The 18,473-nt window shown below is 43.2% G+C and overlaps 1 protein-coding gene across 3 annotated transcripts in view; it reads left to right on the top strand.

Annotated features, from left to right (window-relative positions):
* The window catches only part of MAP2K4 (mitogen-activated protein kinase kinase 4), a 118,784-nt gene that overhangs the window by 33,545 nt on the left and 66,766 nt on the right, over positions 1-18,473 (top strand). For all 3 annotated transcript variants that reach the window (XM_058675395.1, XM_058675396.1, XM_058675397.1), the window contains one exon: positions 1,683-1,785. In XM_058675395.1, coding sequence (XP_058531378.1) covers positions 1,683-1,785 — 103 coding nt within the window. Of the gene's footprint in view, positions 1-1,682; positions 1,786-18,473 lie in introns of those variants that run through there.

Below are 18,473 nucleotides of genomic sequence, written 5' to 3'. Positions count from 1 at the left end.
GGAACGAGGAACTTCTCCTTTTTGCAAGGATTTTATCAGGTTTTAATACTAAAAAGTTTTTTTTTTTTTTTTGGTAATGTATAGAAGATGCTTTTTAAATTTTTTTAAGATTCATTTATTTTATTACAAAGTCAGATATACAGAGAGGAGGAGAGACAGAGAGGAAGATCTTCCATCCAATGATTCACTCCCCAGGTGAGTGCAACAGCCGGTGCTGCGCCGATCTGAAGCCGGGAACCAGGAACTTCTTCTGAGTCTCCCACACAGGTGCAGGGTCCCAAAGGCATTGGGTCGTCCTCAACTGCTTTCCCAGGTCACGAGCAGGGAGCTGGATGGGAAGTGGAGCTGCTGGGATTAGAACCAGCGCCCATATGGGATCCTGGGGCGTTCAAGGCGAGTACTTCAGCCGCTAGGCCACGCCGCCGGGCCCACGACGTTTTTATACAATCAGATCCACCATTTTTAATAGAATAGTATTTGCATGTGCAAGCAGTTTGAATAGATATTTGCTGTCACGTAATAAGACTTTATATATTTGGCAGTTGAAAGCGAAAATTACACAGGCACGTCTAGTTATGCTGTCCTTATTTCTGCAGATGGATGTGCCTGGTCTGCTTGGGGTTTCAGGGAATCCCAGGGAAGCCCCCCCTCCCAAAGCTGGTCTGGGTGCCCTGTGTGCTTGTTCTTGCTCTGCTCTCCTCTCCAGTGGGTGCAGAACCGAGGGATTTCCATGGCCGGTGGCTGTGGGCTAGAGGCTTCAGTCAATCTTGTGAATCCACTAAGGTTGTAAAGTAGGTAAATGTGGAACAGGAGAGCAGGAGAAACCATCTGTAAATATGAACAAGCCAAGATGGGCTGCAGATGCTTGAAGACCCAACTCTACCAAAGCATCCATGCATATCATAAATTAATAATTGAATTCTTCAGATTTATTAGTGTAGACGGCATTGTAGTATGTCACCATACTGTTCTGTTGTCTGATTTTGTGTTGAAAGCAGTCTGTAACATAAAATGAACAGCGATCTTGTAGGGATAGTCGGACTAAGCAGCATATATTTAACAACTGCAGTTGTTATGTCCTGTGATTACATAGCCGTGTGTTTTCTAAATGTCTGGCTTTTGCACATAGTGGATATGTTTTACTTTATGTGACAAGGAATTTTGAGGCTTCCCAAAGAAATGGTTTCAGTGGTATAGCCTGTGTTAGGAACTTGAAGTTGATTATTCCATGGTGTTTTTAGCTTATTTTGAATGTAGGATGATTCATACGTTTATGCTAAACGTGAAGGAAAGTAGCGTTTTTGTTTTGCTTTTGGTAAACTGAAGGTCTTAAGATGTAACACTGAAGAGGAGGTAATGTTTTAAAATTTTTCTGCTGAAATAAATGATATTTTTAGAGTGGTATTTTAATTTACAAAATGGTCACACCAGTTAAGCACTGAGCATTGTTTGTCTTACTGCAGTGTAGTGCATAACTTGTAGTTAGGAAAAACTCCAGGTAATTTTAATTTACTTTGTCTTAATTCTGAGAAATTCTTGGTTGCCTTTCAAAATATTGTCCCATGTTAACTGTTTGTTGAAGCTAATTTTCCCCTGCCTTTCGGTATGAATGTCTTATGCCCTCAGAATAGTCCCTGTTTTATAGTACTTGAAACCTGTGCTTTTTATCTGTTATTTCTCAGGTAAACGCAAAGCACTGAAGTTGAATTTTGCAAATCCACCTTTCAAATCTACGGCGAGGTTTACTCTGAATCCCAATCCGACAGGAGTTCAGAACCCACACATGTGAGTATTCTTTGTAATCCAGTGAAAGACTCAACACCAGCAGAGGTTTTCAAGTGACTGTATTTTACAAACTTTCCAAGCGGAGGGGTTGCTATTTCTTTATGGATCATTGGAAATTCTGCTGTTTGAACTTACAGAGGAAGCGATTGGTTCTGTAGTCTTTGATGGGTTAGCGCAATTTTCCTTTTTTAGAGTTTAGTTGGGAAAACAAACAAAAAAGAGAACTGGATTCATTAGTATCTTTCGAATTTCTCTTCCCAAATTATGAGAGTATCGTCTACTCCTTTGTGTCTGGATTTCCAGTTAAATGGCAAGTTGTATGTAAGAAACTTAACTGTCCTCAGTTGATTTGTATGAATCCTCAGCATTTGGTGACAAAACACACTAAATTCTACGGATACCCATGATACAGCATATTACAAGGGTCGGGTCCATGTCAGCCTGCAGGTACCAGTGACTATATTGGGTTTACTCATTGAATGCTTTTATTACAAAGACATGATAACCCTTCCTTTGAGTCTGAAGTGGTCCGGTTTATAAAGTAATAATTTCCTCCTGCTGTCACTTGCCCTCCCACAAAGTGTGTCGGGAGTGTGAAGGTCAGCGCCTTCCACAGTTATATTCATGTTTCAAAATAATTCCAAGCTCATCCTGGTATTGAGAATTATAAAGCAGTTGCCGAACAATATGGTTCAAAAACCGGCAACATACACTCTTTTATGTTTCCAATAAGTTTTCAACAATTTGTGTGTACATTTTATTAGACTTCAAAGAAGCACATCGTATTTTTCTTGTACCCTTTGGTATGAATTACGTCTGCCAGTAGTAACAAACTGATAGAAGTTCCAGTGTCTTGCAACAGAAATTCTTCAAATGTTTTGTTCTTTTAAAAATAGTCATGCCTTCAAGGGTGGGTTATACATGTGTGTATATATTCTTTAGCGTTTACCTACAGCCTTACATGGCAGGAAAGCTATTTTAAATGAAAGCTGTAGTAACGCTTTATGTTTCTGGGCACGCTGTCAGTTTTATTGCAGTGTTATTCATAATTAGATTCCTTGTCAGAGTTCCGAGTAGATAACGTTCGAGCCTACCAAGACATGAAGTTGGGGCTGAGGGAGGCAACTTAATGCTTTTTCTTTTTTCATTTCTTTTTTCTTTTCTTTTCTTTCCTTTTCTTTTTTTCTCCTTTCTTTCTTTCTGTCTGTCTTTCCTTCCTTCCTTTTTCTTTTTTTTAGGTTTTATTATTTGAAAGGCAGAATGACACAGAGAAAGAGGAGAGGAGGTGGGGGGAACGAGAGAGAGAGAGAGAGAGAGGGAGAGAGAGAGAGAGAGAGAATATGAGAGCTCTTTTACTCACTGCTTTACTTCCCAAAAGGCTGCAGTAGCCTGAGCTGGGCCAGGCTGAAGCAAGGCAGCTGGGACCCTATGCAGGTTTCCCATGGGGGTGGCAGCTGGGACCCTATGCAGGTTTCCCATGGGACCCTATGCAGGTTTCCCATGGGGGTGGCAGCTGGGACCCTATGCAGGTTTCCCATGGGACCCTATGCAGGTTTCCCATGGGGGTGAAAAGCACCTCGTGCTTTTCCAGGTGCATTGGAAGGCAGCTGGATTGGAATCAGAGCACGTGGGACTTGAACCGGCACCCTGATACAGGCTTTCGGATCCCAGTGATGGATTAGCCTGTTATGCCATAACACCATCTCCAGGTTAGCAAGGGAAGCCTCTGAAAAGAACCTCTTTCTTCATTTCCAAGAATTTCTCATGAAGACAAATACAAAGGTGATTCTTCAACATTGTCAACTCTGTTACCTTGGTTACCAATTGAATCACGTATTTGAGAGCTAAGAGAAAAAAGGATATTGTACTAATCACCAACCTTATCAGATGTTTCTCTTTTTTTAAAATAAAACAAAAATATGTATGTATGTATGTATGTATGTTTTTGAAAGGCAGAACCAGAGGAAGGAAGGGAGTTAGAGAAAGAATGAATAAATGAATATGAATGAATCTTCATCTACTGCTTCTTTCTTTGAGTAACTGCGACAGCCAGGGCTGAGCCAGGCCAGTGGAGGGACCTGTGTACCCTAGCCATCATCTGCTGCCTGCTCAAAACCATCAGCAGGGAGCTGGATGGGAAGCAGAGCAGCCAGGGCTCATTGATGTTCTATCATGGGACACCAGCACAGGAAATGATAACTTAATGTGTGTGCACCACAGCATTAGCCCCAAATCTTTGTTATCTATCTATCTATCTATTTTTAAATATATTTTTACTTTGAATTTTGAATTACTATGTGGTACAATTTTGTATAGGCTTGGATTCCCTCCCAAACTCCCAGCCCCTGACAGATTTTCCCCATTTTACTACAATGGTGTAGTCCTTCATAAGGAATCATAATTCTATTAGTCTCTTATTTAAGTGTAGCATGACATTGTTGGTATAAACAATGTCAAACAGTTCCATTGTCTACACATATCCAACAGTTTCATTGGGAATCCATCTTTTGTCTGGAAGCAGGGATGCTTGTTCCATTATACCCCCACATCTGGATATGGTAGACCCCCAGTACTCCATCACTATGCATTTCCATAATCGAGAAGCCATGAAACAAGGTCAACAACCGATACGAGTTGGAACAGCCACAACAACAACAACATTAACAACAAATTACAGCACCGTGAAAAAACGCTGTATAAAAAGAGTTATATGAGAGGGAGATATCCACAGACAGAGACCTATTGGTTCGCTGTCTAGATGGTTACAGTAACCGGCTTGAAGCCATGTTGAAGCCATGAGCAAGAGGCTTCGATCTCCCACATGGGTGGCATGGACCCAAACACTTGGACCATCTTCCTTGGATTTCCCCAGTCTGTGAAATAAGGATCTGGATTGGAAGTGGAGCAGCTGGGACTTGAACCATTGTCCATATGGTATGCTGGTGTCCCAAGTGGTAGTTTTACTCACTGTACCACAGCGCTGGTTCTGAATCCTTTCGTTTGTTTTAAGAGTTATTTATTTTTATTGGAAAGTTAGATCTGTAGAGAGACAGAAAGATTTTCCAACTGCTGGTTCACTCCCCAAGTGGCCACAATGGCCAGAGCTGAGCTGAGCCGAAGCCAGGAGCCAGGGACCAGGGAGCCTCTTCTAGGTCTCCCACGCAGGTGCAGTGTTCCAATGTTTTGAGCCATCCGCTACTGCTTTCCCAGGGCGTAAGCAGGGATCTGGATGGAAAGTGGAATAGCCAGGACATGAACTGACTCCCATGTAGGATCCAGGTGGATACAAGACTAAGTAAGACTTTAGCCACTAGGCTATTGTGCCAGGTCTCAAATCTTTCTTTTGAAATGTGAATTTTTATTTATTTGAGAAGGAGGATGAGAGAGAGAGAGGGAGAGAGAGGCAGAGAGAGGCAGAGAGAGGGATAAAGAAGAGAGAGGGAGGGAGGGAGGGAGGGAGGGAGAGAGAGAGAGAGAGAGAGATCCCACTCTTTGATTTACTCTGCAACTTCCCACAAGTGCTTCAAGACAAAGCTGGCAGCTGGGAACCCAAGCTGGCTCTTACCTGGGAGGCAGGACTGACCCACCACCTCCCAGGGTGTGCATTGCAGAAAGGTGAAATTGGGAACAGAGGCACGACTTGAGCTCAGAGATCCCGCTAAGGGATGCAGGCCTTCCCGTGCAGTGTCTGAACTGTTACGCCAAGTGCCTGCCCTGATCCCTTTTTTAAGTCCTCTTGGACAAGAATACAACCTGTCTTAAATTTGGAATTGGGAACACATTTATATACTTGTAGTACTTGTAGTATTTCTTCATTTTTGAGGAGTTCCTGGGCATGAATGAATGAATGAATGAATGAATAAATAAATAAATAAAGTAAGCACAGCATAGAAAAAAAAAGTTCCTAAAAGTTGAGTTGATTAGGTTTTACTGTTCTGTTCTGAATTGCTTTATAATACTGTTAGATCTGGCTAGGTTTCTTACAAGTGTTCTCTCTTTCGTTCAATTTTGGAACTTTGAGAGGATTGTGTAATAGCCATTTTTACCTTATAGTGGAGTGTTTAGAACTTGACTCTAAAATTTTTAGACCTAGACTTGATTGGAGTTATGTTACTCTCAGGTGTGTTGCTGTGGATCAGAAGTAGGCAAAGTCTTACATTATCACCAGTCAAAGAGATTGTTTGACCACGGAGGGCTGCGCGTCCCCTCCGCTTCCCCATTTTCTTCCGGGAGGGTCCTTTTGTAACCTTGTATAGTTTCAGGCATTGAAGTCAGGCACTTTGCTTTTTGCTGTGCAGTTATAAAGTTGTGCATTAAACTTGGCAGCTCGGAAATAAGATAACTACTTGCGATTTGTGTGTTTCTTCCTAATATTTCCTTGAACTTTAGTTATGGGTATAAATATGTAACTTATTTATGAATCTAGAAAAAGGTAGGATGGAATAAAGAACTGATGAAGTTAAGATATTTTCATATTTGCTTGGCAATTGATGTCTCCTTGGTGCAGCATTCTTTGAAATGTTAAAAATAGTTGTAAGAAAGTATTCTCATTTCCCGAGAACCTACAGTTTAAAGGAGATCCTAACAAGTGCCTGTTGGCTATAGCTGTTCAAGAAGTAAAGCGTGGAAAGTGCTGATTGAGTGTCCCATGAAAGGTGCAACAGGGACTGAGCTCACCCAAACTATTTAGGAGCAGCATTCAGACTGGGCTCTAAGAGAAAGGAAAATGACACCTGCTGAGTGCGATGTCCGAGGTCAGCTTCGGGAGCCAGTGTGGACCTGCTGCACTGTGGCGGGGTCGTTCACGTTATTGGAATACCGTCTTCCTGGATCTTTGGTATTGTGTGGATAGGCCTAGGTTTGGATCATCTTTTAGTCTCCATTTCTGAGAAAATTGCTGCTGCTTTTCCGTTCATATATCCTCTCGGGGTTTTCCGTTCTCCCGTCCTGAAGCGTGATTTTGGATGTTCAGATGTGCCTGTGCATTCCCTTTATTGTTTATTCTATATTCTGAGAGGTTTGTATTCTTCTGCCTCTGTGGAGCTTTCTGACATTCTGGGTTCATTTCCAAGAGTTGATTGGGGTATTTTCTTACTGTCCTATGCTTAATGTTTGGGTGCAAAATAGGGAATTAAGTTTTTTTTTTCTCTCTTTTGAACTGTCTTGATTTCCTCAATTCCTTATCTTTTTTTTTAATGTCTTGTAATTTGTGTTTGCCCGTTGGTTAGAGCTCCTGAATCGCCCCCTAGTAGGCGTGGCTTTCCTTTTCTGTGAGGATTTTGAGGTTTTTCCAAATGCCAGAATCAGGATGGCCAACTTGCACACTGGAGGAAATGCTCTCTGCAGAGGTGTTTGATTCTTTCGGCAGACACACGTGCCTTCTTCATTCTGTGGAGAGGGAGGAGAGGAACTAGGCACTGGCTGGACCTTTCTTGAGGATGGATTTTTTTTTTTTTTAATTGCAAAGGTAGATATACAGAGAGGAGAGACAGAGAGGAAGATCTTCTGTCTGATGGTTCACTCCCCAAGTGGCCATAACAGCTGCAGCTGAGCCAATTCGAAGCCAGAAGCCAGGAGCTTCTTCCAGGTCTCCCATATTGGTGTAGGGTCCCAAGGCTTTGGACCATCCTCTACTGCTTTCCCAGGCCACAAGCACGGAGCTGGATGGGAAGTGGAGCTGCCGGGATTAGAACCGACGTCCATATAGGATCCCGGCACGTTCAAGGTGAGGACTTTAGCTGCCATGCTATCATGCTAGGCCCAGGATGCAATTTTAATTCCTTAATGCCTTTGTGTCTAGGCTTCATTCTTCCCAGATATGGATCCTCTCTCATCCGAGGGTTCTGCTGAGACTGATTTATCTCTTGCCCAACTTCCCTTCATGTGTTAGGAAGTATGATTTTCTCTGTTTCCCTAAACATTTTATTTTAGAAGATTGCAAGCATGTAAAAATCTCGAGTCGTAGGTAAGTTTTATCTGTGCTTATCCTGTTTTAGCAGCTTCAGTAATTACATGAGTGACCACTGCTGCCCCCCGTGGTCGACATTAGCAGGAGGCAGGAATCGGCAGGCTGAGAAGTGCGCCTGTGAGAGTGAAAGCACTCTCCTACAGGTGGGACTGAGCTGGGTTGGGCTGATGCCAGAAGCCAGAGCCTGAAACTCAGGCCAGGCCTCCCACATGTCCCTGCTGCCTCCTGGATGAGCTGGTTCTGCATTAGCAGGAAGCTGAACTTGGAATGCTCAGCCTGTCCTACCTGCCAGGCTAGACACACACCCCAGAGGACCTTGGACATCCCCAATTAGTCAGCAGTTAATTAATCAGAATACTCAGTTCCAGGCTGAACTTTGTAGAGATTTATTTTGAAATATGAAACAGTAATTATGATGTTTTCAGGTTTTGTTAATGAAATTGTAGAGACTTTACCCTTTTTGTTTTTAAAGAATTACTTTATTTGCTAGCCAGGCGGATTGAGAGAGAGAGAGGGGTACAGAGACGGGTGGCTTCCATTCAGTAGGTTCACTCTCTAGGTGGCCGCACTGCCAGTGCTGAGCCAGGCCAAAGCAAGGAACCAGGAACTTCATCCAGGTGTCCCACATGGGTGCAGGGTTCATATTCTTGGGCCATCTTTTGCTTTTCCATGCACATCAGCAGGGAGCTGGATTGGAAGTGGAGCAACTAGAGCTGGCTCCTGTGCTTACGGGATGCCAGCATTGCAGGAAACTGCTTAACGTTCTGTGCTACACCAACCATAAAACTTTTATCTCATACACTGTATAGTCTTGGAATTAATAGTGGGTAAGAATTTAGAGTGTCCAGGTTTCTGTCTCAGCCTTGTCACTCTCTCTATATACCCTTGACCATGGAACTGACAGATTTCATTTCAGGCATTGAGTTAAAACAGTGATATTTACGAGACAGTGGGGAAGGTGTGAGGGAAGTTGTGTGGGAGAGTGCATGAAATGAAATGAATAGGAAATACTTCTTGACATAAAATTTCTGCAAAAGCTTGATAGGCTAAGAAGATAAGGAAGTAACAGCCCCAGGTTTTTTCAGAGCGACAGAGGGCTTTGAGCGTTGTCTGCCCTCATTTCCCAAAATAGTCCCTAGGACACGTCTGGTCAATTTCTAAATGTAAATTCCACTAGATTATCTGAACTTGAAACTTTTTTTCTATCGCCAAAATTTTCTTTCTTAATTTTTTTTTTTATGTAATCCTGGCAATGTGGTATCTATCTATCTTACTAAGGTGAAATATTTACATCAAATATGATGATAAAAATATAGGTACAAATTAGTTGATGTTTTACAACTCCAGATGTGTTGAGTTCTATGGCATGATTTATTTTTACCTGATTGGGCATTACAATTAATAGTCTTTTTAAAAAAATGGTAAAATACATATGCCGTAACATTTTCCATCTTAACCCATCTGACATGGAGTAAATTTGTACTGTTGTTGGTTCGCCACCGCCACTCAGCTCCAGAACTTTCGTCTGCTCACACTGCAACCCTGTACCTATTTCCGCCATGTCTCTGTGACTTCTGACCAGCTCATAGAAGTGACATCACTCTAATGTCTCCTGTTTCATGGGAGAGACACATTGTAGTGTGTGCCATTCCTTTTTGAGGGGTGATTAATGTTTTGCTATATTTGTATGCAACATTTGCATAGCTATTCATCTGTTGATAGATATTTGAGTTGTTTCAACTTTTTGGCCAAGAGATAATGGTGCTTCATGGGATAATCTTTTAAAGAAGGTGTGTTTATATTTGCTTTATTTGAAAGGCAGACTTACAGATAGAGAGTGAGAAAGAGAGAAAGATCTTCTATTTTTTTGTTTTATTCCCCAAATCCCCACAACGGCCAGAGCTGAGCTTATCTGATGCCAGGAGTGAGGAGCTTTTTCCAGGTCTCATGGTGCAGGACCCAAAGGCTTGCACCATTCTGCACTGCTTTCCCAGGCCATAAGCAGGGAGCTAGATGGGAAGTGGAGAATACTGGTGCTGCAAGATGGAGCAGTAACCTGTTGAACCACTGTGCGTGCCCCTGCTCTGATTTTTTTTTTAAAGAATTATTTATTTGGAAGAGTGATGGAATGGGTAGAGAGAGATCTTCCATTCACTGGTTCATTCACCCAGTGGCTTGTCATAGCTGGGGCTGAGCCAAGCTACAGACAGGAGCCAGAAACTCCATCTAGGTCTGCCATGTCGATGGCAGCAACTGAAATACTTGAGCCATTATCCACTGTTTCCCAGTCCCTTTAGTCGCGAGCTGGATCAGAGGTGGAGTAGCCAGGATTTGGACTGGTGCTGCGGTGTGAGATGTGGGCCTCCCAGATGGTGGCTTAACTCATTGCACCGCAACAGCTGCGCTGTGTTTCTAGAAGTACAAACGATGCTTCGTCTTGGCCGCAGCCCCACGTTTTCCCTCGGTGCCCCGGGATGCTGCGGTTTACTTCTGTAAGTCAGCAGTTCACTGCAGACAGGATTCTCCGTACACGTAGGCAGTGTTAGCAGGAGTCCCAGGACTGATTTTGTGGCCTCTCACCCCTTCAGATGAAGAATCATAATTGGACGTTAGCTCTGGAAGATTTGAAGAAATTCCCGATAAGCTAATGAAGTTAGTTGCCTGTCTTCCAAGATGCTCGAAGGCGGCTCTGGCTCTTCACTCCAAGGTCCTGCCAAGTTCTGCTGTTTTGGCATGTGCCTGGTTCCTTTGCTCTCTGTGAGTTTTTCAACTGTTTTTCATCAGGCAATGAGTGTTTGAGTTCTGATTTTGTTAAGAATGTAAGAAGGTTTTGACCTTTATACAAACTTCTGTTTGTCAGAGTTCTTTTTACGCCCAGCCACAGTATGACTATGCTAAAACGATTCATCGTGACTCCTTTCTCAACATCATGAAATACCTTAGCTTGCCACCCGGCCCCCACATCCCACTCCTCTCCCCACCTTATTTTTTTTCTTAATAATAAGTTCATTTTATTTTTGAAAATGTGTACATAGTTGAGAGTGACACATGCCCATGTGGACCACTAATTAGGCTCCCACCTTTTTTTTAAAAAAATAGTTTTCAAAATTTTAAAGATTTATTTTAATTTTTTTATTGGAAAGATAGATCAGATTTATAGAAGGAGAGAGGAATCTTCCATCCGCTGGTTTGCTTCCCGAGTGGCCACAATGGCTGGAGCTGCGCCGATCCCAAGCCAGGAGCCAGGAACTTCTTTTGGGTCTCCCATGCAGGTGCAAGGTCCCAAGGCTCTGGGCCATCCTTGACGGCTTTCCCAGGTCACAAGCAGGGAGCTGGTTGGGAAGTGGAGCAGCTGGGATTAGAACTGGCATCCCTATGGGATGCTGGCGGATGCAAGGTGAGGATTTAGCCATTAAGCTATCGTGCTGGGCCCTAGGCTCTCCATCCTTTCAGAGACTCGGCTGTCCATCTGTTCTCTGGTTCCGTGTGGAACGTTTGCACTTCAGGTCTCCTATATGACTGTTGCACTTGTCGTTGTGCTTGCTTGATTTTGATCCCTTTGTTCTAGAACTTCATGTTTTCTTTTTAATTTTTCAGTTTCTACCTTCATTTGGGTAGGTCTATTTTCTGAGTATTCTTGAGGAGACTTTCTCTTAGTAAGCTGTTTAAATCTGTATGCTTGAAAGTGTCTTTAATTAGCTGGTTCTTGATAAAATGATAATTTTAGTGGCATTAGAAGTTCTTGGGCCGGCATGGTGGTGTAGCACGCTAAACTTCTACCTGTAGCACTGGTATGCCTTAATTGTACTGGTTTATGTCCCAACTGATCCACTTTCAGTGGAGCTCCCCACTGTGACCTGGCAAAGTAGTGGAAGAGGGCTCAAGTCCTTGGGCCCCTGCACCTAAATAGAAGTCCCAGAAAGACCTCCTGCCTCCTGCTTTTGGATCTGCTCAGCTCTGACCGAGGCAGCCAATTGGGGAATGAACCAGTGGAAGGAAGACCCCTCTCTCTGTCTCACCTTTTCTCTATGACTCTGCCTTTCAAAGAGAATGCTGGTGCGGGCCATGGTCAGAATTTTGGCGATGTTGCTCCAGGGTTCTCCATCATCCTTTCTCCCTTCCTCGTTGAGAGACAGAGAGGGCTCCTGTTTGGGATCTGCTCCCCAGATGCCCACGAGTGACCTGGATGACCTGGGTGATGTGGCCTGGGCCAGGCTGAAGCTGGGAGCCAGAAGCTCACTGTCTCCCCAGTGCAGGACAAAGAGCCACGCTTGATGGTTTGCAAGGTCTGCATGAGTAGGAAGCTGGGAGTGACGTTATGTCTTGAACCCAGGGACTTCTCTGTGAGGTACTCTAGGCTAAATGGCTAGCTAGCTAAATGACTAGGCTCAGTGCCCAGCTTGTGATTCTTGGACATTAGAAGATGCATTGTTTTGTTTTTTTCTTTGTGGTTGATTGGGGGGGGGGGGTTTCTTCCAACGTCTTACGGTACTTCCTCTTTCCCGCTTTTGTATCATTGTCTTCCTTTCCCTCAGTCCTTCACCTTGCCCTTGGCAGTAGTCATCACTCAATTGTAAGAAGGACAGGTTATTATTAGTTTATTAATATTGCTTTTTTCCTTATGGATTCTCTTGGACTTCTAGGTTTTGAACCTGTTATCTTGCCTCTGTTTCCCCCTGCGTTCTCTCCTTAGCTTTTGCTTGATCTGTGGTGGAGTCTCTGACATATACCCAGAAGGTGAAGCAACAAAAAGTGGATGAGTGGCTTTGTGATTTGACTAGAGGCCAGTGTGAAGTCAAGAGTGGCACCTGATCTTTTTCCTCGAGAGAATTCACAGATCTCAGTATCTGGAGGTTTTTGCTCTTTTCTCTTGTCTTTCGTTAAGGTGGGGTAGGAGCTGGACATGTTGCTGAGGGAAGGTAGAGCCGATACATCAGGCTGCTCCCAATCTGGGAAGCAGACCACTCAAACGAAAAGAGGCTTATTTGTCTTATAAAGATTTTTTACTTAATCCACTTTGTAATTCTTCCCTGTACAAGGCATGTCTGGCATATATATATTGGTTTTTCAGAATCAACAGCCTTGGGTGGCCTACTGAGGCAGAGAAGGGACCAGGCCCTGGGTGCGGTTATCTGTTTGCACTATTCCTGGATATAATGGTCTCTGGATAGAATGGCTACTCCATCCTTGTTCATGCCCCCTAGTCTGAAGCCTTTCTGTGTTTTTTTTTCTTTTATTTTTAAATTTTTATTGGAAAGTCAGACATACAGAGAGGAAGAGAGACAAAGAGGAAGATCTTTTGTCCACTGATTGACTCCTCAAGCAGCCTCAGTGGCTGGAGCTGAGCTGCTCCCAAGCCAGGAGCCTTGTCTGGGTCTCCCGTGTGGGTGCAGGGTTCCAAGGCTTTGGGCCGTCTTCAACTGCTTTCCCAGGGCACAAGCAGGGAGCTAGATGGGAAGTGGGGCTGCTGGGACACGAACTGGTACCCATATGGGATCCTGGTGCTTTTTAAGGTGAGGATTTAGCCACTAGGTCGTCATGCCACTAGGCCGTTTCACTGGGCCCACCTTTCTGGGCTTTTGTATTGGAAGGTGGTTGATTGATTTAGTATTTCACCCTTCTCTCCTTGGCTAATCCACTTAGTGATCATTTACTTTTGACCTTCCAAAAACAATTTATTGCTATTTCTTCTCTGGTGTTATCTCCCTCCTAGTCTTTTCTGTTGTGAGTCTGTATCTGTTCAATGTGTTTGCTCTTCCATTAGCGCATCTTTCTAGAACAGTGGGAGAATGATGTGTGTTTATCTGGAAGTTTCTTCATTAAATGGGCTCTTTTTTTTTTTTTTTTAAAGATTTTATTATTGTTATTGGAAAGCTGGATATACAGAGAGGAGGCGAGACAGAGAGGAAGATCTTCTATCCGATGTTTCACTCCCCAAGTGAGCCGCAATGGGCTGGTATGCACCAATCCGATGCCGGGACCAGGAACCTCTTCTGGGTCTCCCACGTGGGTGCAGGGTCCCAAAGCTTTGGGCCATCCTCGACTGCTTTCCCAGGCCACAAGCAGGGAGCTGGATGGGAAGTGGAGCTGCCGGGCTTAGAACCGGCGCCCATATGGGATCCTGGGGCATTCAAGGCGAGGACTTTAGCCGCTAGGCCACGCCGCCGGGCCCTAATTGGGCTCTTAAAATCTAACCTTTTAAAATTCTTCTATAACTGATTGTCCAGCTATTTGTTTTTTCATTTAGTAATTTTGTTTTTATCGAAATTCGCATGAATTAGGCTTGTTTAAAGAAATAATAGATTCTGAACGAATCAGAAAGAAACAGAAAGTGGCAGTGTTGTTCTCCAATACTGAAATACCTAGACAGGGTACAGACATAGGATCATTAGAAAGATGAGTGAATCAGACCACTTAAGCAAGTATCTCAGCATGCCCCACATCTGGGACCTTGGGAGGGTGGGAGACTGGGTGGGGATTCTCCCTCAATATGCCCCTTCAGCTCAGATACATAAATAATATAATAAAAATATATATTAAAAAAAAGAAAGATGAGTGAATCAGATACAGGAGCAAGGAAAGAACAAATGCATAACTGAACAGAAGAAATGAAAAGGATGAGAGCAGAAATCAATTAACCAGAAAATGGTCAAATTGTAGAGAAACTAAGCATTTCAAGAAATTTTTCTCACAAAGATCAGTAAATGAGCAGAGCCTCTGAGGACATTTTGCCAGTAAGTCAACAACCTGAATGATAAATGACAAATAAAAGAATCCAAATGACCCAAGAAGAAATGGGAAATCTGAATCCTTAGAATTTATAATTAAAAATGTTCTCATGAGGGAAATTAGCGACCTAGGTGATTTCTTGATACATTTTAAACCAAACATTAAGAGGAAAGAAGACTAAATTTGTAAATCCTTTTAGAAAAAAGAGACTATTTTTTAAATTCATTTTAAGAAAGCATAACGCTGATGTCAAAACGAAGCAATGGTATTATAAAATAAAGAGGAAGAAAGATAAACCCAGGTGACTACCCTAACGGTCGCATGCATGAGAGTCTTCAGGAATGTGTAGGAGGAGTGATATAACCGAATGGGGTCATCTTGCCATTGGACGTTGTTGCTATAACTTACCACATGAGTACAATATGGGAGGAAACACATATAGCCATTTCAGTAGACATTGAGAAAGTATTTGGCAGTGTTCACCGTTTACTCTTCTGAAAGTCGTTAGAATAGTGATAGCAGCGTACCTGCCTCAGCTTGTTGAGGGGAAGCTGTGAACAGCAAACAGCTAACATGCTTCGTGATGAGAGACTGAATGCTTTTCTCCTGATTAGTACCAAGATAATAACTTTATATGCACTCATTCTACCTGACATTTTATTGGAGCTCTTAGCCAGTGTAATAAAGGAAAACCATGGAATGACCTGAATAGAGATAGGTGTTCAGCTTGGCAGTCGAGACACTGATTAGGATGCTGTGTATCATTTCGGAGTGCTGGAGTTTGAAACTCACCTTCAGTTCCCACCAGTGTATGCAGCAGCTAATAACGCAGGTGGCTGGATCCCTGGCGTCTGTGTGGGAGAGGCTCCTGGCTTGGTGGTGGACCAGATGAGGCCATTAGGAGCACTTGGGGAGGTAAATCAGTGGACGCGAACTCTGTCTCGCTTTCTGTCTCAAATAATAAAGAACAAAACAACAGAAACAAAACCTGAATGTTGGAAAGAAAAAAATGTTCATCTTCGTTGGGGCGGGGCAGATGTTAATTCTATATGTAAGAAATTTTATTCTGCCAAAATTACTAAAGTTAATTGGCTTTAGCAAGGTCACATAGAAATTATTTACTAAAAGCAGTTTTTAAAAGTTTGGTTTGAGAGGATATGAGAGAGAGAGAGAGAGAGAGAGAGAGAGAGATCTCATTTGCTGCTGTACTCCCCGGAGGTCCACAGCAGCAAGGAATGGGTCAGGGCTAGAACGAGGAGACAGAATCTCACAGCCAAGGCTGCCATGTGGGTAGCAGGAGCTCGAGCACTTGGGATTGTCAGTGCCTTTGCACCTGCTTTGGTGGGAAGCTACAGGTAGGAGCCGGAGCCAGCACTTCGGGCCCTCTGCTGTCTGCTGTGCTGTCTTAACTACTAGGCTCAATGCTAACTCCCTCCAAATCAGTGGCGTAAAGTTTGCTAGTGAGAAACTCTGGAAAAGTGGAATTCTTTTTTTTTTTTTTTTTTTTTTTTTTTAAGATTTATTTAAAGAGAGAAGAGACAGAGACAAAGATCTTCCAAACACTGGTTCATTCCCCAAGTGGCTGCAATGGCTGAAGCTGAACTGCTTTCAAACCAGGAGCCAGGAGCTTCTTCCGGGTCTCCCACGTGGGTGCAGAGTCCCAAGGCCTTGGGCCAACCTTGACTGCTTTCCCAAACTGGTTTCAGACTAGAGTGAAGGTAACAGCCGATTGAGGAAAAGGGTACTTTGGCATGGTAAGGGAGTAAACCAGGAGAGCATATAACAGAATAGATTTCTATTCTTGTTTTATGCCACAGAGAAGAATTACCTTGAGAAATTTTATCTGTAATACTCCACAAAATAGGAAGAACCGAGATGCCCAACAGTAGGAGAATGGATAAACACAATGTAAATTAGTCCATAAGATTTATTTATTTTTCTTGGAAAGGCAGACGAGATTTAGAGAGAGAGAGAAAGATCTTTCATCCTCTGATTCACTCCCCAAATGACTGCAATAGTCAGAGTTAAGCCTATCTGAAGTCAGGAGCCAAGCACTTCTTCCAGGTTTCCCACGTGGATACAGAGTCCCCCAAATTTGGGCCATCCTTTGCTGTTTTTCCCAGGGACCTGGAAGGGAAATGGAATAGCTGGGATATGAATTGGTGCCCATATGGGATCCCGGTGCTTGTAAGGCAAAGACTTAACCACTAGGCTATTGCGCCGGGTCCCTGTTTGAAGTTTTAAAATTAATTTCTATCAGTTTCAGAGAGAGACAGAGAACCCTGACCCACTGGTTCATGCCCCAAGTGCCTGCAGTGATAAAAGATGGGCCATTGGGGGAAAGTAGGAGCTGGGAACTCAGTCTGCTTCTTCGACATGATGGAGGGACCCATGTGCTTGAGCCATACCTCTTGGGCTGCACATGAACAGGAAGGGGAATGTGAAATGGAGCCAGTACTCAGCCTGGGCACTCCAGTGTGAGATGTCCGCATCCTAGGTGGCATTTTCACTGCTAGCACAGTGTGTGTCTTTCATTTGTGTTTTAAGGCTGAGTCTTGAGCATTTGTTGTGCTGTAGTGAGTTAAACCTCTGGTTGCTGTGGCCACATCCCAGATGAGTCCTGGATCGAGTCCCAGCTATTCCATTTTGATCCAGTTTTCTGCTGATACACCTAGGGAAAGCAGAGGAAGATGGCCCTGTTCCCCACATGGGGTAGCTGGATGAAGCTCCTGGATCCTGTCCGTCCTGGCTGACCTTGAGTCATTGTGATCATTTGGGGAGTGAGTCAGCACATGGAAAATGTCCTTCTGTCTCTTCCACTGGTTCTGTAACTCTGCCTTTCAAATGAATGAGTGCTTCAGGATGACTCCAGAGCATTTATGGCCTCACATTGGACAAATGTGCCCCTCAGCAGTTGGATTTGCTCTGGATGACGTGGGATCTGCTATTTTGATATGCTTTAAAAAGAACATTTGCTGTTTTTTCTTTTTTTCTTCTCATTTCTTTCAACATAGAAAATTCGATAGAAAGCCAAAGTGACCTAGAGTCTTAGCATCAGACAGTTCATGCTGCCCTTTAAAAAAAAGAGTAATGCATGCTTCTGGTAAGACCATTCACTTGATATAGAAAGTTTTAAGATAAGAAGTATGCCTGTGCCTTTTATATTTATCTCTAAAGATTGTGTGTTTGTAACATGTCTTTATAGGGAAGCTATTAAACATCAGAATGTATAATTATTTTCAATGCTTAAAGTGTTTATAGAAAAGGCAGTCTTATTAAGTACTACTTTTATAGGTTGATTTCTTAGTACATCTCAAAGATATTTCTAGATTAATGTATACCCTCTAAGTATATAGCATTCATTACCTTGTATAGGTGTATTCCATATTTAACTAGTTCTTTTTTATCTTAACTTTACAGATATCTTAATACATCATAATATGATTTTAAACACATGTATTTTTGTCATATCACAAACTCTTTAGAGGTTTCATTTTTTTTTAGCTAATAGATTTTTTTTTAAAAGATTTATTCACTTTATTACAGTCAGATATACAGAGAGGAGGAGAGACAGAGAGGAAGATCTTCTGTCCGATGATTCACTGCCCAAGTGAGCCGCAACGGGCCGGTGCTGTGCCGATCCGAAGCCGGGAACCTGGAACCTCCTCCAGGTCTCCCATGTGGGTGCAGGGTCACAAAGCTTTGGGCTGTCCTCGACTGCTTTCCCAGGCCACAAGCAGGGAGCTGGATGGGAAGTGGAGCTGCCGGGCTTAGAACCGGCGGCCCATATGGAATCCCGGGGCGTTCAAGGCGAGGACTTTAGCCACTAGGCCACGCCGCCGGGCCCTAGCTAATAGATTTATTTTATTTTTTGGTGATTACATAACTGAGATGGATGTATACCCGTGTGGACCTCTGCTTAAGATGGGGAGGACTGAGAAATGGGGGAAAGTGGGTTAGACAGTTGTTCCAATTTCCTTTTTTTTTTTTT

The sequence above is a fragment of the Ochotona princeps genome, chromosome 17, assembly GCF_030435755.1.
Source record: "Ochotona princeps isolate mOchPri1 chromosome 17, mOchPri1.hap1, whole genome shotgun sequence".
Classification (NCBI taxonomy): Eukaryota; Metazoa; Chordata; class Mammalia; order Lagomorpha; family Ochotonidae; genus Ochotona; species Ochotona princeps.
This window is presented reverse-complemented; position numbering and strand designations above follow the sequence as displayed.